The sequence below is a fragment of the Toxorhynchites rutilus genome, chromosome 2 (genome assembly GCF_029784135.1).
Source record: "Toxorhynchites rutilus septentrionalis strain SRP chromosome 2, ASM2978413v1, whole genome shotgun sequence".
Classification (NCBI taxonomy): Eukaryota; Metazoa; Arthropoda; class Insecta; order Diptera; family Culicidae; genus Toxorhynchites; species Toxorhynchites rutilus.
The window spans coordinates 302,135,772-302,163,310 of NC_073745.1; the positions used below are offsets into that span (position 1 = coordinate 302,135,772).

At 38.7% G+C, this 27,539-nt stretch overlaps 1 protein-coding gene across 4 annotated transcripts in view; it reads left to right on the forward strand.

Annotated features, from left to right (window-relative positions):
• LOC129771701 (homeobox protein PKNOX1-like) overlaps positions 1-27,017 on the forward strand; it is a 221,093-nt gene extending 194,076 nt beyond the window's left edge. For all 4 annotated transcript variants that reach the window (XM_055775628.1, XM_055775629.1, XM_055775627.1 and 1 more), the window contains 8 exons: positions 4,759-4,903; positions 4,985-5,254; positions 5,317-5,401; positions 5,463-5,839; positions 5,971-6,036; positions 18,172-18,244; positions 18,314-18,532; positions 19,087-27,017. In XM_055775628.1, coding sequence (XP_055631603.1) covers positions 4,759-4,903; positions 4,985-5,254; positions 5,317-5,401; positions 5,463-5,839; positions 5,971-6,036; positions 18,172-18,244; positions 18,314-18,532; positions 19,087-19,232 — 1,381 coding nt within the window. In that variant the 3' untranslated portion in view covers positions 19,233-27,017. The remainder of the gene's footprint in view (positions 1-4,758; positions 4,904-4,984; positions 5,255-5,316; positions 5,402-5,462; positions 5,840-5,970; positions 6,037-18,171; positions 18,245-18,313; positions 18,533-19,086) is intronic.
• Positions 27,018-27,539: the final 522 nt, after the last annotated feature.

The following is a 27,539-nucleotide window of genomic DNA, read 5'->3' on the forward strand; positions in this document are numbered from 1 at the left end:
ATTTTCTATTTGACGAACTACATAGGAAGTGAAGCAAGTTAGGTTAGTCGTCGTTGAACGTTTTGGCATGAATCCGTGTTGGTCCTTCGATATATAATGCGCGTATCTGTGCACTAACTCGTTAAGAATGATCAATTCAAAAAGCTTGGACATGGCACTTAACGCAGCTATACCGCGGTAATTCGAAACGACCCTTTTGCACCCTTTCTTGAACACAGGGAAAACAAACGACTGTTTCCAACAGTTCGGAAATACGCCAGAGTTCAGTGAAAGATTAAACACTGTTGCGAGTGGTTTAGCCAGCGTCAGGGCCACATCCCGTGGAGGACTTCAATTTCTTTCCTGCCGTGCTAACCATATCATCGGTGATTAAAAACTATAGCAAAGAAGTAGAAAACCGAGGAACGTTTAGAGTGGCAGCTGCCACATCCGCCGGATCGAGTTGTTCGTCAGTAAAGACGTCGCTGAATTGAGATCGAAACATATCGGCAATGTCATAGATCGTATCAGCCTCAATCAAACCGTTGGACATCGTTGAAGGCAGTCCAGTTTCCTTTCGTTGTTCATTTACGTAGCGCCAGAAAGTTTTGGGGTTATTCTTGATGCATCTTTGCAAATTGTCCTGATAAGCGTTGTACAGACGATTGTTAAGCTGTTTGTATTCGTTATTTAACTTCAAGTATCTATTCCTCGTAGAATCCGTACGGTATTTGGTGAACCGTCTGAGTGCAGCTCGTTTCATCTTCTTAAGAAATTTGAGATCGGCATTTGTCCAAGCTGGTTTCAACGGCTCGCGTTTGGACTTCAAAGGGACAAATTGGTCGATAGCATAAAGCAGGACACCAGAAATAGTAGAAGCAGCGAGGTTAGCGTCGTAATCTTGGAAAACTTCGGTGATGGAGCTTGCATAACCCTAACGTCCTGGCACAGCTCTTGACTAACGAAACACAAATCGAGCAAACGATTGTTTTCGTTTCCGATTCCACTCATCTGTTTGAGTCCAGCAGTGCAGTATGCATCAAGCAATTTTCGCGATGTTAATTCAACCGAGGATCGAGAGTTGATCGGATAGAGCGATCCAACCGAATTGTGCTGCCACGATATCGATTAGTTACAATCATCTGTTTTAAGTCAAATATGCGCCGTTTTGTTCGATGACTTGTTCCCAACGAGATGCCAACTTCATAATACCCCTGTTATAGAAGCTCGCTTCCTTATTGGCAAAAAACTCGGATAGCTAATTTTCACAGGCCTCTTTTGTGGCTAACTTCTGACTACCTAGCTCATTCGCCATGGACAAAAACAGGTGGTAGTCACTTGGTGCAAGGTCCGGACTATACGGCGGATGCAAAAGAACCTCCCATCCGAGCTCCCGGAGCTTCTGGCGCGTCACCAAAGAAGTGTGTGGCCTGGCGTTGTCCTGATGGAAGACAATGCGGCCTCTGTTTATCAAAGATGGCCTCTCCTTCATGAGTGCTACCTTCAAGCGGTCCAGTTGGCAGTTGGCAGTACAGGTCCGAATTGAGCGTTTGGCCATAGGGAAGCAGCTCATAATAGATTATTCCTTGACAATCCCACCAAACACACAGCAGAACCTTCCTGGCCGTTCATGAGGGCTTGGCCATCGTCTGAGCCGCTTCAGCGGGCTTCGACCACGACCGTTTGCGCTTCGCGTTGTCGTAAGTGACCCACTTTTCATCGCCAGTCACCATCCGCTTCAGGAACGTGTCGATTTTATTGCGATTCAGAAGCGATTCACATACGTCGATACGGTCAAAGATGTTTTTTTGCGTCAACGTGTGTGGCACCCATACATCGAGCTTCTTTGTGAATTCAAGCTTCTTCAAATGGTTAATAACGGTTTGATGACTTATCCCCAGCTCTTGGCCGATGCTACGGCTGCTACTATGCCGGTCTTTCTCGGCTAATTCAGCGATTTTGTCGCAATTTTCGACGACAGGCCTTCCGGAGCGTGGCGCATCTTCGACGACCGCTACACCAGAACGAAAACGTTGAAACCATCGTTGTGCGGTGGAAATGGAAACTGTATCGGGTCCATAAACTGCACAAATTTTATTGGCAGCTTGAGATGCATTTTTGCCTTTGTCATAGTAGTAGGATTTTCTCTTTATTTTGCTCCATATTTGCGACACTATAACTCACGAACGACTTAACCAAACAAAACACTGTCAAGGACTATATTATAGCGCGCAAAAATACCTTTCCAACCAGCTATAGTATGACTCGATACAATGAATACAACTAGAACTACGCGCTTACAACGACACCTCGCGGAAATACCGCAGGACTTTTTTGACAGCCTAATATAATAATAAAGATTATTGATTAGGCTTTACGAAAAACTTGCGATTAAGTGATGTTATGGGTGAAAATAAGAAGATAAAGCATAAGAAAACGAAGAAAATAAGAATAAAAATCATAACTTTAACTTTGTTGATCGACATCTAAATCGGCATAAAATCATAATTAATCTATTAGACCACCGAATAATTTTGAAAAATCACAATTCAAAAACTAAAAAGAATACATCTCTGACACACGCTGATACACGCTGGGAAAGCGTGCGAGCCAGTCGCTACCGAGGTTTTTATGTGAATAAGCGGTTGGCTTATGCGCCACTCCTGCGAAGAGGAGACCAACCGCTGTGTTTGTTGTCGTTGCCCGGCTTTTGAGACACCCCCAGAACACCTGAGGGCGGGTTTGTCCTTTTTGTCCCTAAACCCGGCTTGTTCCGCGACTGTTGGCTGCGCTCCAAAGAGAGACCCGCGACACCGTTTGTCCGCGTTCCGAACCTAAAGCAACAGAAATTCACTCCGGTGGTTCTCAATGAACACCGTTTATACAGAAATTCTCATCACTGGATCTACCTCAATGATGATCGGTCCCACCCACCTTGAAACTTGCTTCAGAAGAGGAAGCGGGGGTTGAAGATATATGCCAACAACAGAAACGAGTCTCAACCCTGGACTCGTGACCTCACACTGAAAAATCGATTCGGTTTGACGGGTTTTAGGCCACACCGCGAGCCAGTAAATACGCAAAGTTTTCCTTGCTTAACAATCAAGAACTACAAAAGCATTTATTGACAATAATAATCTTTGAATAAATTAAGTATATTTTTTTTTCTCCACAACGATTCATTTTATATATTCGAGACAACATAAATTACAAACATTATTTCCTTAAACATCTATAACATTTTATTTGGTAATTTGGGTTTCGACCGGGAGATGAACGGGAGATGAATATCGAGTCCGCACACGGACGAGCGATGGCTCCGTGCTGCGTACTGTGTGCTGTTCCCCTTGACTTCGAAATGAAACTGGTGGTACGTACAAGCGTACTTTAAGTACGGTACCTACTTCCATGGCTGCTGACAATGAACTGAACCTCGTAGCCAAGCCAACAAGGGCCATCCACTATCATGAAGTAATGCTTTGCATTTGATGGGATTAGCAAGGAATGTTTTTCTACGAGCTATGAACATCTGGAAATGTTAGTTGAATAAATTGAATGTTGAGCTGTTGCTATCAGATTAATAAAAATTATCATCCAAATTCCTGAAGATTTTAAATTCCCAATTCTAAAAATCCGGAATCTCAAAAGCCCTTAATCCTAAAATTTTTATATTCTTGGAATTCTGAATCTCAAATATTGAATATCCTCAAAAATCCTGAACATACGAAAACTAAACTAAATTTTAAGCTAGCGTAAGTCTAAAAATTTGAAGTCTAAAACACTTAAATCCATAATAATAAGTTCATCGCGGTTAACGTAATGAAAGACTAAAAATATGGCACATACTCGAAAAAATATATTCAAAAAGATATTGAAATAAGCTTATGTTTTATTAATATAAAAAATCATTAATTCACTCCGGGATTCCGGGATAGAAATACGATGCGCAATGGACCCGTCAGTAATTTTCAGAATTATAGAGTACTTTCCTTGATTACATTAAGATATCTTTGAGAATCGTAATTTCTGTACAATTCACGTTCGGCGATCCGATGCACTTTATTTTTGAGCATAACCATGAAATTGTTTCATACTTTACGAGTTATCGATCACTACAGCTATTAACCGGTAAAAACGGGTTTCCCCTAGCCAATAAACTTTTTGATTGAACTAGAATTCATGAAATTAATTCTCCAGTCACCGCAACTTTTACATTGTAATTTTCAATGATATGATTAGATTCAAAATGAATTCATCATCAATGATATAAGAAGACAAGGGTGGAAGAGCGTGTTGCTCTGCTATTGATGACGAAAACGTGAATCATGCTGATCGTTTGTCACATAACGATTCCGAAACAAAAGTCTTTTCCGCCATTCCGCTGTTTCGATGTTGGCAAGAGCAGAGCCCCAGCAAGAACCCAGATCGAAAGACCACTCAAAACGGCGAAATGTGATTTCGAATGCACACGATATTCCGATGGATACGATATTGGACTATAAGTAAATATAGTAGACATGATGTTTTACAAAGCTCCTCGGGACAATCGTTTTCTGCTTAACGAGAGATGGTGGGGGAGAGGGCGTTTGCGGAAAAAGACACGGAATCAAGCAATGTTGAAATAACTGTAATATCTTTATTACGACCGAGACGACAGAAGCATACATAGATATGTACGTACACAATAGAAATCGTACAACCTTATTTTTTTTGTTCTTCTCTGCTAGGAAAATGCATTTTATTCCTTCCCTCATCCAATGGTTTTCCCTTTTTCCGCAGACATCCACTGTTTTCCCTGCTCGCGTTGCTGCTGGAAAAATGCGAACAAGCGACACAAGGCTACATTTCCTCCTCGAATTCGTCCAGCCCGAACGGATCCACGAATGGAACAAGCGATGGCGATAGCTTCTCCCGAGATGTTCAGGTAAGTCATCTAACCCACCCACCGTCACCGGGGCACGTAACATGTTCGGAATAAAAACTATCGCTTCCATCACCCAATCAGGCATTTGTGCAGATGCTGGAGAAGGAGAAGCGCCCGCTGCTAACGAACAATTCCGAACTGGACGGCCTTATGATCAAAGCGTTGCAAGTGCTGCGAATACATCTGCTGGAGCTGGAAAAGGTCCAGGAGCTGTGTAGGGACTTCTGTACTCGCTACATTGCATGTCTGCGGGGAAAAATGCAGTCGGAAAATCTCCTCCGGTCCGATTATGCCATGGAGCATAACAACAATCTTTCAAATTCAAACAGTCCAATCAATAGCCCGGAGCAGGTTAGCAATTAACCCCTTCATTGTGTTGATATTGTTTCTAATTGATTTTTGTCACCACACAGGACCTTTCCGGGAGCGCACAAGGATATTACCAAAACACCGATTACCTGACCGGAACCGATGCCAATGAGTACAGCAATATGCAAGGTAAGACCCGTACCGAATCGCTCTTCTCATCACTCCGAATAAAATTTCCGAACAAACATAGGTTCGTTCAATCAGCCTCCCCGTCCCAATCCCGAGCAACAAATCCCTAAGCATTTACAAATCCCTCCCCAAGCGGACATCTTCCGACCTGCGCTTCCACTTCCCCCGAATCCATCCCACACGATAGTGGGAACCACCCCTCTGAGCCAGATAGGTCTCTCCACGCACCCGCTGCTGGAAGCCTTCGCCAGTGGCCAACTGTCCCCGGGCGGCAGTTCGGACGAACTCGATTCGGAGCTGGACGCCGGCACCGATGATCTCGGAGGCGGCGGCAGTGACATCGACGGTGGTGGTGGTAGTGGTAAACGGTGCAAGCGGGGCATTCTGCCAAAACACGCTACTAGCGTGATGCGGGCCTGGTTATTTCAGCATCTTGTTGTTAGTATACGCTTTCCAAGTTTGTTATTTCCTCTGTTTTCAACTAATTTTGATTTTTGTTTCTCTTTTCTCTCATCTCCCGTCTCCCTGCTGAATGAAATCATCTGCGCTGCCACTGTGGAACCGCACAGCATCCCTATCCTACTGAGGACGAGAAACGTGCAATAGCCGCCCAAACCAATCTCACGCTGTTACAAGTAAGTGCTTTTACTCGAGTGATTATTTCATTTAGGATGATAATGACAAGTAATTTTCAACACAAACGATGAATTCAGGGTAATCCTAAACATCAAAAAATTTGTAGAAATTTGTGGAGAAAATACTACTTTTCGGAGATAGAACAATCTGTATTATGAAAGTTCTCATTCAACATTTTCCCAGAATGTATGCCAGATGCATTACAGTTTATACAATTTAATAAATCTTTATACACCTCATTATATGCAATGATATACTGAAAGAAATCATATAAGAAGCAACTGAAATTGTTTTTCAAAAAAATACAACTTTACATGAGATTTTTCTTAACATGAGCGAAATTAGGAAACAAAAGTACAGGTCGGACTCTATTGTTTTTTTTTTCACTCCGGATAATCGAATCCTCTGGACAAACGAATCATAAAAAAAACAGGAAGTGGGTTATATCTATGGTATAACCGCAAGGGTGACGTAGGACTCTCGTTGATATAGAGATCATTTGTATGAAGTTGAATCTGAATTCATTCTGAATGAATGAATATTTGGAGAACTTCGAAAACGAGAGCGTTACGTTTGAGGCACAAGGTTTTATGCATCCAATATTGGATACGGAAATATCCTACTGATGGGGAAGAATAATCTTCTGAAGCTATCCTGTTAATTGCGATTGATTGAAAAACCACAAAACCAAATGTATTTGGTCACAGTGTAACATGGATAGAAAACATTCAATTAAACTCTTTCACATGAATATATTTTGAAAATTCCCAGAGGAACTGGCAGATTATTCTCAGTAACGATTAGATATTTCCACATTTTCCTCGATACTGGAAGCCCACCAGTGGTTAATGCCAACTCGATAACCACCTGTTAATAGGCGCGCGTGTATGTGTGTGTAGCGATGTCTTCCCAGGGAACCGTTTGTGGCATCACTCTCCTCCTGATAGATTCCCTTCTGGCCTAGGGTGCACAAACAGGCTCTTGGTGACACCGTTCATCCGCGCTTTCATGATAAATAAAGAGCTTCACCGCAACAGCGACAACATGCTCCAATCGCTGTTCAATTAGAACTGAGTGGATTTCCGAGCGCCGCTCGCTTATATACCGATTGGTGATTTCAATAGCCTGTTTTGAAAGCAATTTTAAGACTATTGAAACAAGTTTTTGGATCAAAAAGTAACAAGTATATAACGCGTAGACATTTTATCTTTCGAATGAAGTGTTTATCATACCATTTCGTTCAGTTGTTTAGGAGCTATTAACGCTCAAAATCTCGGTCTCCGGCGTAACGCTTTCGTTTTCGAAACTTTGATTTTACACCCCGGTATAGAAATGAAAGACGTAGTCCTACGTCAATAATTTTCGCTCGGCAAACGTTTAATATAATTATGATTTGCACTTATTTATTAAACGGTTTTATCTAGCTTGACCCATTTGTATGTTTATGACTTTGTAACTTTGTCTGTAGCACTGTACCCCATTAATATAAATTTAACCCCCTTCCTGTTGACCGATTGATCTGAAGTTTGGAACACATCTTTATCTCTGCTGTCATTAAAAAACTGCGTATTCCATGATCTAGAAAGTCCAAGATGACGGCCGCTACAAAATGGCGGATTATGTTCATATTTCCTCAAAATCCCATCAATATGGGTTTTCCCAAAACCCCATCAGTACGGGTATCGAATGAAAGGGCTTGAACAGTGGAACACATTTATATATGTAAAATGTAAATCAAAGATGGCGGCAGCTACAAAATGGCGAATTACAGATTTTCTCAGAACCGCTTCAATGTGGGTATCAAATGAACGGAATTGACTAGTAGAACACAGTTGTTTATGAAAAATACAAATCCAAAATGGCTGCCACCATAAAATGGCGCCATATATATATTTTTACAAAACCTCATCAATAGGGTATCAATTGTAATTGCTTGACTAGTAGAACATATCAGATCATGAAAAATCCAAATCCAAGATGGCCACAGTCCCCATATAACTAATTACTTTTCAAATGGTCCCACATTAATAGAAAATTGACCCCGTTCCTGTTGACTGATTAATCTGAAATTTGGAAGACACTTTTAATTCTACTGTCATTCCATGATCTTGAAAAATCCAATTTGGTCGTCGCTCAAAAATGACTGAATGGCTTGACTTGGAGAACACAAAACATAATAAACAACATAAATTCAAAAAGGTCGCCGCCACTAAATGGTCGGCTGTGTATTTTTTGCAATCCCCTAAATATCGATAACAGATGAAATGATTTGACTAATAGAATACAGTACATCATGAAAATATTCCGAAGAAAATTAGGTAAGAAATAAACGTTGGATTTCCAGTTAGTTGTTCCATCATATACCCCACGATTCTATCTTAGTCTCATCATTAATAAATTAACGGATGTGATAACTACTAGTTGCTACTTACTGCCTAACTATTTTCTAGCATTAAACCGTTTTACTTAAAAAGCTTTTTAACTCATTTTATTTTCTAGTTTTTAGTAAATTATCTGTATCATTAGTATACTTCTCTACAATATAACCATTCAACTTTTTTTTATTTTTATTTTTTACCCAGCTTTCTTCGGAATATTTTGATGATGTACAGTACACCCAGGTTTTTTTTACGCGGGGGATACGTACCTCGTAAAAAAACCGCGTTAATTGGAAAATCCGCGTAAAAAAAACCGCGTTAATTGGAAAATCCGCGTAAAAAAACCCATGTCACCTAATGATAGATATCAAATGGGACTATCTTTACGTAGAACGGAAGTAAAAAGTTGAGTGTTGTTCGCTTCTGAAGACCCGTAGTTTTTTCCTGCAATTTCGTTGGTTACTGGTAGCTATAGTTCGGTATTCCTCACGAATGAGGTCATCTGCTGTTGCTAGAAGATTCCCTAGTAATTTGTACACTCTTCTGCCGATGCACGTGCAGTACCACTGTTGGACCGTCCAGAGCTAAGTAGACAGGGAAAGACATTCACGAATAGCTGCCCGTAAAAACCCCGTCCCGTTGTACCGCCCGGCGAGCTCCCCGTTACCCAACACATAAAATCCACGTAAGAATCGTGATGAGGTGCAGCACTAAGCGCCAAACTCCGTTACAAGCACTAATTACCGTAATATGCTCTGAGGGAATGTGAGAGAAAAATGTGTGCTGAGGGGGAGATGTGATATTGCACTGGTCTTTTTTTACGCGGACCGCGTAAAAAAAACGGCGTTAATTGGAAAATCCGCGTAAAAAAACGGCGTTAATTGAAAAATCCGCCTAAAAAAACCTCGTTAATTGGAAAATCCTGGGTGTATGTATTCTATTAGTCGAATCATTTCGTTCGAGGAATTGCAAAAGGTACATAATCGACCATTTTCAATCCATTCAGCCATTTTGATTTTTTCAAGATCATGGAATACGCAGTTTTATAATGACAGTAGAATTACAGGTATGTTCCAAATTTTAGATCAGTGATCAGGAATGGGTTCAAATTTCAATTAATATGGGATAACCCTACAAACACTCAAACATACATACAAACAGGTAAAGCCGAATGAAACCATCTAAAAGTAATTGTTTATTTGGCAACTGCGTCCCTATTGGAATACCCTTTATATGTTATCAGGTTCAACCTAACCAAAAATTATTCCAGAACTCTAATGAATAGACCACTGCATAAATTAGTGCACGGAGACGTCAGTTTGACGGTTGGCTCGGGTGGCTCGTTTCAGTGCACATTTGTTGCAATTTCTACATGCCCCTATTGAATTGTTATCGGATGAGAGCTGAAACAAACCAAGCAGAAACGTCAAACCGAAGGAAAGATAATGTACCGTGGATTGACTTCTTGTTCTCTTTTAAGTGCGATTCACATACAACATCCACGTCACGTCCACGTTCCGTCACGTCACGTTACGTCAGTTATTCTACCATGCATTTCTTATGGAAACATTCACATACACCGGCAACGTAACGACCCGTCAGCATACGTTCAACGAAAACGACCGGCAGGATTTGTAGAAAAGAATAATTGACGGAGACGAACGGCTCGTATGGTTTTTGTCTGGGTTTTGTGTCTCGGCTTTTGTTTTGATTTCGGTTGTATTTTTTAAGTCAACATATCTCTTGATTCCAAACTTCGGAGTCAAAATCATTCGCGACTAGCCGAGAAAAATAGTCTATATATTATTATTGTTGAATAAGGGTCGGGACTAAGGGGTTTAAGCATTCAAATAACATAATTCAATGATTTTCATTGTTTTTCTCCATATTTAGAACTGATTCTAGGTATGCTGATTCGAAAGAGGTCATTGCAAGTTAAAACTGTTGTAGGTGGCGACACCATGAATAACATTTAATAAATCATTCATTTGACATTTGACGTGACGGTGCTGGTGTGAGCATTGACTGCATGTGTGAATTGGTGAAGACGTTGACGGAACGTAGACGTTCTTTTCCGTAACGTTCTATGTGAATCGCACATTATTCTACATTCTTTTAATCTTCTTCTTAAATGGCACTAACGTTCCTATAAGAACTTCGCCGTCTCAACGTATTATTTTTTGCGTCATTTGTATTAGTACTTAGTTGAGATTTCGATGCCAAATAACACGCCTCGATGCATTCTGAATGGCAAGTTCTAGAGTACGCGTGACCACAGTGCAAGTCAGAGGAAGTTTATTTGATGGAAAATCCCCCCAACCAGAACGGAAATCGAACCCGAACCCCCGGTATGTTAGGTGTGACGCTAACCACTCGGCCACGGGAGCACATATACAAGCTCAGTACTGTACAGTTTCCTTCGTGCATATTCTTAAAATACATTCTGGAGCTAACAATTTTACATGTCCGTTAAGCACGATAACGAACCATAAACTGAAAAATTGTCACAGCGGGGGAACATTTATTAAGCCGCTTTTTTGACGTAGTCAACGTCAATAGAATTGATAAGTATATGCTTACCACTTCGTTAATCTTATTTTTTCTTTGACGTGACAAGTTCAATGTTTAAACTAGAAATTGCTTAAGTTCGACTGAAATAGATGATCACCTTCACATATCAACATTGTTCGAGAAGGTGTCTAGTGACCCAAAAACGCGCTTGGAAGTTGTTCAGTAAGATACTAATAAAGTACCAAGGATGCTTACTCATCGAAACATATGTAAATATGGATTGTTGATACATTTCAAGCCAATTAATTCTTTCGAAGCTATCCCAAGATAGAACTGATTTCTTGCATAGTATTCCTAACTGAAGTAAGCTTTGATATGCTGCTGGAATCCGATTGAACAAAAAATCCGAAATCGACATGTTTGTCGTGAGGTCGGTCCGCTTCCAAAACATGAAAAAATAACATGCAGTCCATGTGCAATCACAAAACATCGAACGATCAATAATTAGTTATTATGACTAGTATGATAAGAAGCCTATCATCATCCACAAGCAGACAAGTAGTTTATAATTTATTCTCACTGATGTATCAAAACAAACCGGTATACGATCACTCTATAGTTGGATTTATTGTGTTATTATTATATTATTGCTGTGTGAATGATTTCTACACAATTAAGTTAATTGTATTGAATCTGTTATTTCATATCAAATACAATTGCATTGTGAATACAGTTGTTTTCTTGATAAGAGATGGAGATGAAAAACCCGATCAATGCGATGGTATGTCAAATCTTAATAAAAATTCCCAAATACGCTCTCCATAAAACAAAATCATACTGCTGAGCGCTGCAAGACTCTGTAACTTTTAATCTTCTTAGATTCGTTCTCAATTTGGAATTATTAGTAAGGCTAATAGGCACACTATTCTAATATCCACATAGAAGCCATTAGCTACCGTGGAAGATAAACTTAGTGAACTATAATCCGGATTATGCACGATCCGGACACAAAAAGCGCGTCTCAATTGCAGCATAAAGTTGCAAATAAGTAAAACCAGTTCTCCATGTAATCGCAATTTTGTGCATATTGAAAATAGCTAACTAACGGAATAGCAATTGAACGTTCTACCAAGAAGATGAGGCGTTTTTTGGGCTTTGCAAGGCACCTCGAATAAATCTGTATGTGCGGAGATGCGGTAGTCGTTCGGTAACTGGGCGAGAAGGTCAGCCCAGTTATGGCGACCAGATACACCTCGCAAGACCAAACAACGTGCTCGATGTCGTGATAACCTTTGCCACAAACACAAAGATTGTTGTCGGCAAGATTGATACGAAAGAGTAGCGCATCTAACGAACAGTGGTTGATCACTTAGAGGCGAAGTTTAAACTGAAGAGTTTAAACCCTCTTAAAGCCAAAAAGAAGAAGAAGAAGTGATTGATCATGAGCCGGGAGAAGGTTCGAATAAAGTCCTGACTTAAGTGCAGACTTTTGAACCATGGTGTGAGGCTAATCGTTGACGGCATTGAGCTTCGTATTATGAAATGAGAGAGTAGGCATGACAATATGGGTTTGCGGAAGAAATGAATACATTTTTAAATAAAAATTATGAATGAAAATTATTTGTACCAAATCAAATTAATACTCTATGTAAATGAAAATCACTTTTGCTTGCAACTAGTGAAAAAATATCATACAAAAATTGTGTCTAAAGATAATTTTATATTATAATGGTAAGTTTTGGTGAGAATATCTGAAAGTTCATAGAAATTGTTAAAATTAGGGTCAGAACAACGTACTTCTAGTAGTTAAATAACGCTAAGAAAAAAATTCATACAAATTTTAGCAATTTGAAACTGTCTCAGGTCCGACAAATCTGATAGAGAATAGATGGCCTGATACAAACTAATTTCGTATCCAGATGTCGACATCATTCCGCCGTCAACGCGAATTGAGCGATGTGAAGGGACCCAGACAAAGGTGATGACATAACAGCGTCTGGATAAAGCACTCAAAATTTCTCGTATTCTCTCAAGGAAGTACGGCGAGTGCTTTTCCGACCTCACTGAACGGATAGCTTCGACAGAGCTGAAACTATCCGTTACAATGTAATAGTGTTCAACAGGTCGTGAGGCGACGTTGTCCAGCGCCCAGTGAATTGCTGTCATTTCAGCAATATACACTGAGCAAGGATACTGAAGTCTGAGGGAGATGCTATAAAAATCGTTGAATACTCCAAACCCTCTGGACTCATTCATAGAAGACCCATTGGTAAAGTACAGATATATATATATATATATATATATATATATATATATATATATATATATATATATATATATATATATATATATATATATATATATATATATATATATATATATATATATATATATATATATATATATATATATATATAATGGATTTCTGTCTGTCTGATTCTTATGGACTCGGAAACTACTGGACCGATCGACATGAAAATAGGTATGTAGGGGTTTTTGGGGCCGGGGAAAGTTTTCATGATAGTTTGGGACCCCTTCCCCCTCTCTAAGAGGGGGCTCCCATACAAATGAAACACAAATTTGTGTATTACTCGAGAACTAATCAAGTAAATGAAACGAAATTTGGCATGTGAAGGTTTTAGGGTGCAATAAATGATTCTTTGGTGGTTAGATACTCCTCCTCCTCTCTTAGGGGGTGGGGGGGGTCTGCCACACAAATGAAACACAAATTTCTGCATTACTCGAGAATTTATCAAGCAAACGAAACCAAATTTGGCATGTAAAAGTTTTAGAGTGCAATAAATGTTTTTACGATGGTTAGATACTCCTCCCCCTTCTCTTAGGGGGGCATTCCAAACAAATGGAACACAAATTTTTGTATTACTCGAGAACTAATCAAGTAAATGAAATATAGCATGTGAAGATTTTAGGGTGCAATAAATGATTCTATGGTGATTAGATACTCCTCCCTCCTCTCTTAGGGGGGACTGCCAAACAAATGAAACACAAATTTCTGCATTACTCGAGAATTAATCAAGCAAATGAAACCAAATTAGGTATCTGAAGGTTTTAAGGCGCAATAAATGTTTTCACGGTGGTTAGATACTCCTGCCCCCTCTCTAAGGGGGAGCTGCCATACAAATGAAAGACAAATTTCTGCATAACTCGAAAACTAATCAAGAAAATGCCAAATTTGGCATGCGAAGGTTTTAGGGGACACAAAACGTTTCTATGATGAATAGACACTCCTCCCGTCTCTCTGAGGGGGGAGGGGGGCTACCATACAAATGAAGCATACATTACCGCATAATTCAAGAACTAACCAAGCAAACGGGACTAAATTTTGCATGAGGAGTTTTTATGGGGAAGAAGCATTTCTAAGGTGGTTCGACACTCCTCCCCCTCTCTTAGGGGGGGGCTGCCATACGAATGAAAAACAAATTTCTGCATAACTCGAAAACTAATCAAGCAAATGGAGCCAAATTTGGTATGTGAAGATTTCAGGGAGCACGAAACGTTTCTATGGTGAATAGACACTCCTGCCCCCTCTCTAAGGAGAGAAGAAGGGAGGGGTCTGTCTTTATTCTCTCATGTTTTCTGTATCAAACATTTATTCCATGTAAAAAAGAAACATGTTATATGCAAGTGGTTGAAGAATCTTGAACGAGAATTGTGTCTGAAAATAATCTGATATTATAATGATGAGTTTTGATAGAAGTACTAGAAATTTTATAGTAAAAGGTAAATTCAACGGGGTCGATTAGAAGAACAATCAATGAACAGTTCTGCGATTGGACTCATGAACTTGCGCTTAGTAAGAAAACGTGAATGTTTGAAGGTATTGATAACAAAAAACAAATTTTGGGCGGGACGAAGTTTGCTGGGTCAGCTAGTGAAAAATAAAAATAAAAATGCACAGATGAATTGATGTAATCAGGGAAACGAACACGGTTGGGAATAAACGGAGAAGGATCAACCTGCATAGAGATGAATTCATGGTATGAGATCATGAATCTAGAGTAAAAATTTAACTCGATTAGCTGCTCAAAATTTCCGATCACCATACTGCCGTTCTACGCATAGTTGTCCCATGTTATTTTTTGACAATTTTCACTTTTCTTCATAAAACGATTTTTTTCATGCCTAATCTTCCGGAAAATCACATAAAAAGTTATTGTTTGTTCCCAGCTCTTAAAAAGTAAAGGGTTGTGTCTAGGACACGGCCGCATATTTTCGACGTAGAACTACGCAATTATATTATGCAATCCACTTGTTTATTTGTTATTTTTTAATAGATTGTTCTTCAAATAACATTATAAATTAAATGAACGATCTTTAACATTTGATATGATGCCTAGGACTACCAAAATATGTGAACGGAAGAATTGTCAAACGATCATTGTATTTTACATTTCGCTCTAAAATTATTGCACAAAAAGTACTCAACACCAACAAATACCCCCGACTTGCATGTTTGACAAAGCGAATTCCCCCAGGCACATTGATTTTGAAGTCCGTGTTAGGGAAACACAGCTCGGTGGGAACAAAAATACTCCCGGCTTGCATATGTATTTGGAAAGTGGATTTCCACAGGTACATCGATTTTGAAGTCTGTGTTGGAGAAACCGTATATCGGGCCAATCAAAACATGGCAGTTAGGGTGTTTAGATAACGCTTGACATTTTACAGTTATTCAATTGTTCATCTCATGAAAATAACATTTTATTAATTGTGATAGACGCATAGAAATATTTCCTATCAATTGATGCAAACATCTTTCCGATCTGTTAAGAAATGTTCGAGTTATAAGTATTCGAAATACGGTTAGGGTTAGCATACAAATCGGCAGAACAAATGTATGGGAAAAAAGGAAGTTCTTCCTGTTTTCATAAATTTAAACCGTTTAGAGATTAGCGAATTGTAATGTATAACATATCAAACAAATCTCAGAGAATTTCCGATTCGATTGGTATGTAAATCATGAGAATTCGTTCACAGTGAAAATAGTTATTAACGTTAACTTTATTTCATAAAAACGTGACCTGTTCTCTGATTTGGCACCCTTCCTGAAAGACGTAGTTCTACGTCAAAAAACAACATCAAGCTCAATTGTCTTATATTGATATTCCAAGCATAACTGTTCCGCCATGTATTTTTTGAAGATCCATCTATATTTATAAAAATGGGGTGATGTCTTTCTGTCTTTCTGATTCTTATGGACTCGGAAACTACTGAACCGATCGGCATGAAAACTGGTTTGTAGGGATTTTTGTGGCCGGGGAAGGTTTTCGTGACAGTTTGAGACCCCTCCCCCTCTCTAGGGGGAGGCTGCCATACAAATGAAACAGAAATTTCTGAATTTCTCGAGAATTAATCAAGCAAATGAAACGAAATTTGCCGTGTGGAGGTTTCAGGGTACGATAAATGATTCTATGGTGATTAGATACCCCTCCCCCCTCTTTTAGGGGGGCTGCCATACAAATGAAGCACAAATTTCTGCATTACTCGAGAATTAATCAAGCAAATGAAACCAAATTAGGCATATGGAGGTTTAAGGGTGCAATAATGCTATGCTATGGCTATAGCGGTTAGACACTCCATCCCCCTCTCTAAGGGGAGGAGGGGGCTTTGCCATACAAATGAAACACAAATTTCTGCATTACTCGAGAATTAATCAAGCAAATAGAACCAAATTTGGCATGTAACGTTACGGAGAAACATGTTATTTGCAAGTGGTTGAAAAATCTTGAACGAGAATTGTGTCTGAAAATAATCTGATATTATAATGTCGAGAACGGGTACTTTACGTTCCCCAGGTAAGCGATGATGTCGAATATATCATTCACATCAAGTTCTCGAAGAAGGTCCTTCTCTGACAGACGTGAAGGGCATATGTCCAAGCCGCTCTTCTTTCGAGTCATATGTTTTTTTTTATCTGTATTATAGTGATTTCAACTTATTTGACTGGTTCGTCACTTTTACTTTCATTTTTTGGAAGAATGTCGGAAGTGAGAATTGATCTCGTGATCTTCAGCGTGAGAGGCATGGATGTTACCACTACGCCAGATCGCCTCCACGAGAGTCATATGGTTAACGGGGAGATATATAGTACGAAGTGCTTGCCGGAGTTGGGATGGTAATGTGGTCTTTATGCCGAACCTGGGATCATCCCATTATGCCAAAAGATCACTGGAGGATGAATCGGTTGGAGATAAACATTGTCGCGAAGACCACCAACCTTCTCAACATTCCCCAGCTGCGCCCGATAGAAAACTTTTGGGCGAATGGCCAAAATAAAGAGGCAGACGACTACCAAAGCCACGAAAAGGTAAAATAACACGCCGATATACATCTTTTCATCGGCCATGGTTCAGGTTCTGGCCAACTTCCGTAAGACCGCCCAGCGTTTCATTTACGATAATTCTTCAAAGAACTCTGCCTCTTCCTGTCGAGTATACACTAGTTCTTCCGGCTTATTTAAAACGTTAAGCTCTGACCTAGCTAGGGGACCAAAGATGAACTTTTCGCCTGACTCACGTTGGTCCCTGCGGATGAATAGGGGACTTTTATAAAAATCATTTTCCAATTTTGTAGCTGTCGCTTCCAGCTGACACTCTCTAAACAAAAAGCCCACTGTCGGTGCGATGAAACCAGCTCAACGTATTAATCTTTGTTAGCGCTCTTGAACAGTCTGCCAAATAAATTTTTTTTTGAGGTTCATCCATTTAAGAAAATCAACATGATCAAATTGTGATATTGAAATATATTGATATCGCGGGACATTTTCGTTTCTTTTGCCAAATGCGGGACGTTTCGCGGGACGGAATCGCGGGACATTTTGTTGAAATGCGGAACGTCTGGTCAGTTTACGGTATATCAAAAAACAACATCAAGTTCAATTGTCCCATGTTGATATTCTAGGCATAACTGTCCCCCCATGAGTCTTTAAGCTCGTAACCAAGATTGATTGATTCAAGTGAGGGGATCTGTTCACATTTCATTAAACAATAGATTTCTGCTTATAAAAAACCCAGTGTATTGCTAAACTGAAATGCTTTAAGCTTCTGGTAGCCAAATTCGGTAGAGAACTTTGATGACGTTTTTCTCAGTTGCCGATTTTGGAACATGATACAACTATGCGTAAAACGGCAGCATATCCCTCATAATATTGAAGATAAAGACAATTTTAAATTATAGATCCATTACATCAGTCATGTTTAACATCGCGTTTTCTTGTTATTTCAGGTCAATAACTGGTTCATCAACGCCAGACGCCGAATACTCCAGCCAATGCTTGAACATGTATCCGATAATTCTGGTGAGTGACACAACAGTTCACCTTCATCAACTTTTAAAAATCTAAACAAAGAAAAATCTACTCCCACAGCACAAAGTACTCCCCCACCACCATCGTCATCATCGCAGCCGCCGCTAGCAATGCCCACAAACCACCACCAAAGTCACCATTCAAGCAAACAACACTGTTGGTCAGACAACCCAACGGAGGCACCCGGCCAGGCACCGCCCCTTCAACTGGCCAATATTGAAAACATCAGCGCCAACATCAACCGGGCGTTGGATACGGATCGACCTCTACTGACAATGTCATCCCGAAGGTGACCGGAATAAATCGCCACAGTAAACAACTGCAACAGAAACAACCGCTTAGAAAAAGTGTAGTAGGCTAGAAATATTTGGCGCGGGAAAAACATCATGTGCCTCACATTTCTATTATAAATTTATTCTCTTGTTCTCGTTTTTCGAAATTTATTCTGAGGACAATGTAATGGGGACGAAGTCCCCATTTGGCGAGGATAAGGAATCGAGGCGGCCCATGCCGCCAAGATGACGCAATCCGAGTCCACCGCCGACCCGCCGTCGGAAGCGGCGGTGTCTCGCACGCAAACCTGGGATCCACTGATTGCCCGGTTAGTTTGAAACATAGGATACGATCCTTTAGCAATGTCCGACCGAGCTCTAGCGAGCGTCGGACGGTATACGTCTGCCCGGGGCGTTACGTTTGCCTGGGGCGATACGTTTGCCCGGTTAATTCTTGTTTTGAAATACAATACCGCGCCACAATATTTATAGCCTACTACACATTTTATAAGCGGTGGTTTCTGTTGCAGTCGTTTTCTGTGGCGATTTATTCCGGGAACCCATCCCGAAAGCTAGCATCTGTCAACGAATTCTTCCAGCAACAACAACAACAACAGCGTCTCCTTCAGAACCGTCTAGCGTCAGTCGCAAGCTCTGAGGACGAATCAAATGACGCTGGTAGTCTACTGATCGGGGGTCATAATTAACCTCAACGGAAACCAATGTATACTAGCGACAAACCCGCCCACGTGGGTGAAGCGCAACTCAAATGCCATACGTAATCTAGTTCGAAACTGGTGTTTATTGTTAAGGTTTTTTTTTTGTTGTTAAGAGTTAATTCTTGAACCTGGCTATAAGAGCGAAACGAGTATACGTAACTTGAAAAACCAACTCATTAGGTAAGTTGATAAAAAAAATATGGTAATGACACCATGGATGGACCAACTGTCGAAACCCGCGCTCAAGTGCGTCGCAGTAGGCGGTCAGCTTGTGTTTCTTCCAATAACGCCAACGGGCAGAGCGAGAGTGCTGTGTTATTATGGTTTAACAGAGTTCCAATATTAGTTTAATTCGATCAATTTGGAACCAAATTACCTTAAGTGAGTGTTCACGTTCATGCGCCCGATTCTGTTTGGATTGTCGGTAAGCAAAAATAATCTAATTGCTGATTGGCTCCCAAATTCAAATTGTATGCACACTTTGTCCGATTGGAGCGTGTTTCCTTTCATTTGCAATTAAAGAACCACGTGGTAGAGGGGAAAGTGAATTAATTAGAATGGAAAAGCCATTTGTGAACAAAATTTCCTTGCGACAGAACATTCGAAGCTAAATTAATGCCTCCTTGGCCGAACGTGTGCTAGCTCAACGGCTCAGCGTGGTCATTGAATTGACCGAATCAAAACCAAGTCATGGACGCATAAATTCCCAGGCGAAGCTTTTATGAATAGTGATGGGGTCGCGAGGGCTACATGATGAAAATATGATAATTAATTAATAAGCATCACTCCCTCTTGCTTTCGGGTCACGTGCGTGTTGACATGAAGGATAAAACAGAGCCGGATAAAAAACGAAAGAGAGAGAGAGTGCGGAAAAAACATCATGAGCGGTAAAATTCGCGCGTCGCGGTGATGATGAAGTTGAATTGATTAATATTTATTACAAATAATGAGGTTCCTCCCTTTGGTCCAAGAATAAACAAACATACGCAACTCAATTAAAAAAAAAACAAGAACACACACAAAAAAATAAGAACCAAAACGAGCATTGGCTGGAAGGAGCAACGATTGCATGAATAAATATTATTTACATATAGATTTTATATATTTTAGCACATGCCGGTAAGAACTACAAAGTGACAGGCGATAGGGTGAATAAAAAGTACACACACACACACACTCAATTTTCGAATATAAATTATCGAATTAAGCGATAATTGAATGATTATGATAATACTTATTAACAGGCATGAGTCAACCCTGACCCACCTGTGCTGGTATACCGGGTGTTGTATCGAGATCCCAGTGAATTCGGAACCGAACGATATCCAGAATTACCAATTAAAAGAATCAAACCAGAGCGATTCCATTTGAATTCGAAGGTAACGATGGTTTTTTTTAAATTTTTTGATTTGGCTCAAATTTTGCAGGAGCATTCTTTATGACCAAAAAGGTCAATTTGTATCATCGGTTTTCCATTTGAACTCTAACCTTATTTTTGAAAAGAGCCTAAACAATGATTCCTTGAAAGTTTTCGGACAAATATAACATAGAAACGATTGGTCCGATTGATTTGGTGTCTTCCGCAATGTTTTAGGTTATTAGGAGAAAGTCTATAAAGGCTATATGGAGAAAGCCTTCTTTATTTCCAAAAAAAGTTTCTCAAAAAATGTGTTACTGATTTTTTTTGACGTAGGAATACGTCTTTCGTTTCTATACCGGGGTGTAAAATCAATGCTTCGAAAACGAAAGCGTTACGCCGGAGACCGAAATTTTGAGCGTTAATAGCTCCTAAACAACTGAACGAAATGGTATGGTTACTTTTCGATCCAAAAACTTGTTTCAATAGCCTTAAAATTGCTTTCAGAACAGGCTATTGAAATCACCAACCGGTATATAAGCGAGCGCCGCTCGGAAATCCACTTAGTTATAATTGAACAGCGATTGAGGTACCATCGCAGGAATGAATGGATGTTTCCCTAACACAGACTTCAAAACCATGGAGCCAGGGGAAATCGGCATTGCAAAATAGATACAAGCAGCGGGTACTTTTGTACTCGTTTGCGTTTCTGCAAATTGGAATGTTTCCTTAACACAGACTTCTAAACCATGGAGCCAGGGTAAACTGGCATTGCAAAGTAGATGCATGCAGCGGATACTTCCGTACCCGTTTGCGCTTTTGCAAATCGGAATGTTTCTCTAACACAGACTTTAAAACCATGGAGCCTGGGGAAATCGCCATGGCAAAATAGATGCAAACAGCGGGTATTTTTGTACTAACTTGCGTTTTTGCAAACCGGAATGTGTTTTCCCAATACAGATTCCGAAACCAATAAAATCGGCATTCCAGATCTCGGCAGTACTTTTTGTACCCCCATGCGTTTTTACACTCCGGAATGCGTTTTGCTAACACGGTCTACAAAAGCGGGTACAAATGCAACGCTTTGGCTCGGTTATTCAAGACTGCATGCCCCTTCATGTCGCCAGCTCACTGAACTTTTACGCATACCGTTTGATGATTAGGCAAAATGTTGATAACTATTTGCTGCGATAATCACTACCATAATGCATGAATTCACCTAAATTGGGATTAGTTTGCAATTGAATTCGTAAATTGTTTCATTCATACGCTAATTTAATCAATAGCTCTGCGCAGCGGTGATATAGTACCCAATGAGGAACATTCGAAGTCCGATTGTTGCTAATTGAAAAACACAAATGATTACTAAGCCAACGGCAGTCCTACGTCAACCGTCCATAGTTTTATTTTTTGATATGATGCAGCACAGTACGTCAAGATGAAAAAATTATGGACAAAAAAGTTATATGTTTTTTTAAAGTTGGATTCTTGAAAACTGTTGAAATGATGAAATGTTTTTTAAGCCGATCTACAAAATGAAAGTACAAATGAATTACTACCGTTCCCGAGATACAGTGATTTCAAAATAAAATTTACTGACAATCTCCACTTTCGGTTGTTTTCGGATGTTTTACGAAAATTATTTTTCCGGAAGTATTTCATTTAAAGTTTTTATACAATGATAAAAAGTTGCCTTTTATTTCAGATTTCATTGTTTCATAATACTTACACATTTTTTACTATCATTATAGTTTAAAAATTGCCTAACTTCTATTTTATCTACGGAAACTGTTATAAATGAATGGTATTTATGTGTTCCTTGAACAGTATTCGTTTTCAAATATAGTTCATGGAGCTGTTGCTTGGTACCCAGCAAACATTAAAGCGCATATATATCATCATATATCCCAAGATTTTGGATGGTATATGAATAGCATATACAGGCGGACTCGATTATACACAATCTCCGATTTGTTTTTGTTTATAATCGAATCCTGTATATATTGGAGTCAAAAAATTTTTTTTATTTGTGTTTGTATATATAACTTTTTTCGTTTAGGGCTCTGTTTGCCTAGATTAAAAAATACGCTACGTAAGACGATTCTGTTGCTTCCGTTTGAAAGATGAGAAAATTTAGTATAGGACATAATTGTGAAACAACTAAATTAGTAGATTCAAACAACATTTTGGAAGTGAAAAACATAGTTGTTTTGAAGGTATTATTTTAAATTTCTTCGCGAAAATTCATAGTAAACTTAATTGTTTCTATCAACCAAATTAATGCTCTCTAACCGCTCTACAATTTGGTCTATGACACCAAACATCTATCTTTATGTATTTATTTATTTGGCCAGCATTTGTACCACTGTGCACTCGGTTCCCCAGACTTCAATGGGCAACATAAACGGAGAAAAAAAATTCTCATAGAAAGCTTCTTTCTATTCAGAGAATGTTTTCTTTTCACGGGAAATAGCTATGGATTATTTAATCAGACTTGCAAAATGTGCCAGAATTCATAGCATTTGAGTTCACGTAATTTTTGCAATCGGAACTAAATTTCTAGTTAGTTTCTGTGAAAAAGTGCTCCACAAAGAAATGTTCTAGGAGGAATAATTTTTTTCCGTGCATGAAAAGAAACGAAACGAAAGCAATGAATACTGCGACAACGGGTGGTATGTTTGGACATGATACACTTCAATTATAAACATCGTGTTTATGATGTGAGAAACGCATGTTCATGTTCAAACAAAAACATGGAATTTTCACATATGTAAGTGTTTTTCGGAAGACTGGTTCAGCCTCTGCCCTTCATACTTTTCAAAATAACCGTCAACAATCTTGGTGTGTCAAATTCATAATATGATGTAATATGCTCTCAATTACTTGAATGATATAACACGTTTTTTCGAAGTAGATTCAAATTATATAACTATGTTCGCTTGGAACGAATTCTGGTGATTTACATGCCAATCTTATCGGAAATTGAAGAAAAAAAAAAGATTTGTTTGATATTTACATTAGTTTCTCTCATTCGTAAACAGTTTAAATTAATGAAAATTGGAAGCATTCCCATTTTCCCATACATTTGTTTGAGAATTTTTAGTCAATTTTACTTTGAAATCATTTGGTAGCATTTAACAAAATTTTACCGGTCATCTTTTTGACTGCAAATTATGCGCACTATCAATCTAGTCTAAAAACAATTTAAAAAAAAAAACATTTCAACAATTTTCAAAAATTCAACTACTTTTGGACGATGGATTACGTCTTTCAGAAACATTTTGGGGGTACAAATTGAAAAACGGATACAAATTGGAGAATGAAAATCTATTGTAGCTCAGTCATTTCATGATGGATTGGCTAGATTTTTGTACCAATCGATTTGGGCACTTCATAACAATTTATTACATCGAAAAAAATAATATATATGATCCTGTAGCAAAATCAAATTGGAACGTTCTTGCAGTTGAGTAATAACTGGAGAAAAAGCCACTTACACCCCTTTCCTTCTAAGCCCATCATATATGAGGAGCTCAAATGAAAGGGGTGTAAGTAAACTATTCCATTTTCTGTTCATCGACTTTCGCTTTTGATCATAACTTTGCTGCAAACACATTCCCAGCTTGTTTGTAGGATTGGGCGATCTTTTAAAAAAAGATCTATCTTTGAAAAATCGAATGCGTTTTTTTTTCAATTTATTTACTTATTCTATATAAGTGTCGTCTGTTGTTTAACACTCCTATACTCGCGCGAAAAATCGTAACTCGTGTACTCACAGACAGTGCGGGTCTCTGTAATATTGCTATTGTTTATTTTTAGGCGTTATTGATATTTATTCAAAGAAAAAGATACAATAGAATGATAAAACTACAGATTTTTTTTTTCTTTTACCCTTTCCCGTATAACATCGAGTCCCACTCGTGGGTACTTGAATAACATAGGGCGCCAGAACGCTCAGCAGACTAGTGAAATCACTTGATGTGTGACGTATCAAATAATACGTGAAGGGGTCAACTTCATTCAGTTTTAATAGTCATTTAGTTCAGTCACCTGATTCATTCTCGGTCTGTCAGACCTATGCGCGAGTATAGGAAGGTTAAACATGTTATAAACATGTCACATTTCTTTTCAAACGCCAAAGGCATTGTATTTTGATTCTCAGTATGAAGGTTACAAAAAACAGGAAAACCAAGAAAAATGTAATTTCCAGAGATATTCGTCTAGAGCTCCGCTGGCAATAATTCCATAAAATCAAACCATGCCATACAATTCAATTCTTTGTTTTTAAGAGGCTTTAAACTTTGCAGTTCATTCGCCTCTAAGGTGCCATACGTTTAGCATTCAGTCCAAATCTTGACAGTGGTCCCAGTTCTGAAACGAACCGTTTAGCCGGACCTGATGTCATCATCCAATTTCGTCACAATTTTCACTGTCAGCCTAGTGAATGTGATGTGACAACTTGTCTTTAAAATGTTTAAAAAGTTTAAAATGGTCATTTGATCTGCCGGGGTAGTTTTGTGGTAGTCGAATGATATTATTCCTCTCGTGAGTGAATAATTTGTTGTTGTTTTATTTTTTTTTTCAGTAAAAAGCATTGAAAAAACTTTGTGTTTTACATCTGACAGATGAAATCGGAGAACAGTATATTGAACTGCCAAAAAACTGCATTGAGGATTCAGAAAACAAGTTTCCACAGATTCAAACGACGATTTTCTTAACTTGTCCGTATTCCCTCCTGTTCCCCTATAAGCGTAAGTGTAACACTATCTGATAGCAGTTTTGCTAGAAATAGCTACAAAGCTGAAACAAATTAAATCTTCAAATATTAAAATCAATCGCCAAAAATCTTTGTTCGCGCATCTATGTTGTTGCGTTATTAGTCCAATTGAAATTCGCGTTCACGCATCTTTTCGCCATCGTTACTCGATTGTACCAATGGTGGAGTGAACAAAAAATAATACCTAGCAGTCAAACTAAGTTATCGTTTTCAGGACCATCAAATTATTATCAAAGAGTTAAATAATGAAATTATTCAAACATATCCACAATCAACATGCAGCAAATAGCCTAACGTTATCCTAGGTAAACGGTCGTGTCTTGGACACAACCCGCCTGTAACATTTTTTTAAATAATAACTTTTTTGTGCATTTTTTTCCATTTTGACGCACCGTGCAATAATGTTCATTAGTTGCCTGCTGCAACTAATCAAAAAATAAAAAACGCCTTTTTTTCTAAAGATTGAGTTATAAGTGTTTTAAAAAAAATAAAAATAAAAATAAACCATTTTGTTTTAACAGTGCACACTTTCTCCACATAATCTCAATAATAACCTAAAACTTTGCGGAAGACACCAATTGGACCAAATTTACAAAAAATCTTCGCCCTTAGAAATGGTAGCAATTAGCATTTTTTGGCTGTAAATTATGCGTACTTTCATAAAATCGGGTACAAAAACAATCAAAAAAAAATTTCAAAAATCCAACTTTTTTCAAAAAAATTAAAGTTTTATGTCCACTTTTTCCATTTTGACGCAATTGGTTGAACGCTGCGACATATCGAAAAGTTTAAAAGAACACATTTTTTTGAGAACATTGAGCTTTAAGTGTTATTTTCGAAATAAAACGAAAAAATAAAACATGTTTTTAACAGTGAATACTTTACCCACATAATTCCAAAAATTACCTAAAACAATGCGGAAGACACCAAGTCAATTGGACCAAATTTTCAAGCAATCTTTGCTTAGGTAATGTTAGGCAAATGTAAGTTTAGAGTCAAAATGACAAACCGATGAAGCAGATTGTCCTTTTTGGTCATAAAGAATGCATCTGCAAAATTTGAGCCAAATAAAAAAAAATACAAAAATTAAATTTATGGACTCAGAATCAAACCAAGCTGATGTATACGCTCTAAATAAGGCAGCCTCATGTCAACAAAGATTACTTTATTCGTATTTTTTGCGTTGTCGAAAAGTCAATCCTATGTTAACCAATCGAATAGTAAGCAACGGATATACGTAAAAAATAGTAATATTATATATAGGTCATAGAAACAAATGAAATAGAATGTAAAAAAAGCACACACAAAAAGCAACTATCGAAGAAAAAGTGAACGAGAGCAAGGAAAAAAAACGAGGAAGAATTTAGCCTGTGATAATAGATTTATTTGATTTTCATATCTCTTACTGAACAACAAACAACGCTGGAAAACAGTCCATTCAAACTGAATACTGAACTGCAACAGATATACGTAAAATTCCTATCTCTGTGTGTCATATACTGAAGAAAAAAAACAGAACAGAACAACGGAGTGGTGAAAGCAAAGTATACCATTTATATGTGTAAGGTTTTTTTTAGTAGCTAATCAATGAAACCAAATGCCAATTGACTAAGGAGTGAAACACACACACACACACACACACAAAACACAGATCTACAATGATTGCTAATCAAAACTGTATACGCAACGAGTCATATATCGTTTATTGTTTAAGGGATTTATTTCGTCGGTACTCTGTTTAGTTCTAATTCCACAATCTACCCTCACGAGAATGTATACGTAGACGAACCGAAAAACGTCAGCAAACACATAGGAACCTCTCTGGCCACGACGAGCGATACGCGGAGCCAATTTTGTTCGCCCCCGCCGCGAACAAACTGCACATAGTGTAAATAAGATTTCAATATTTAGCGAAGCAATTAACCTCCCCAAACACGGAAGGGACCCCCCCCCCTAAAAAAAAGGATCCGCTCCAATGTGAAGGGGCTCCTTTGATTGATTTGTGCGTGAAGATAATTTCCCACTGATTGGGGTGCGCGAGCGATCGCTACCGTCCGATAAGTGCTCCAGGAACCATTAATCTTAATTGCAGTAGGCGTTGATCGCTATTTAATTGCCTCCAATCGCCTGCTGTGTCGAAGTGGGTGGCAGCTGGGGCATG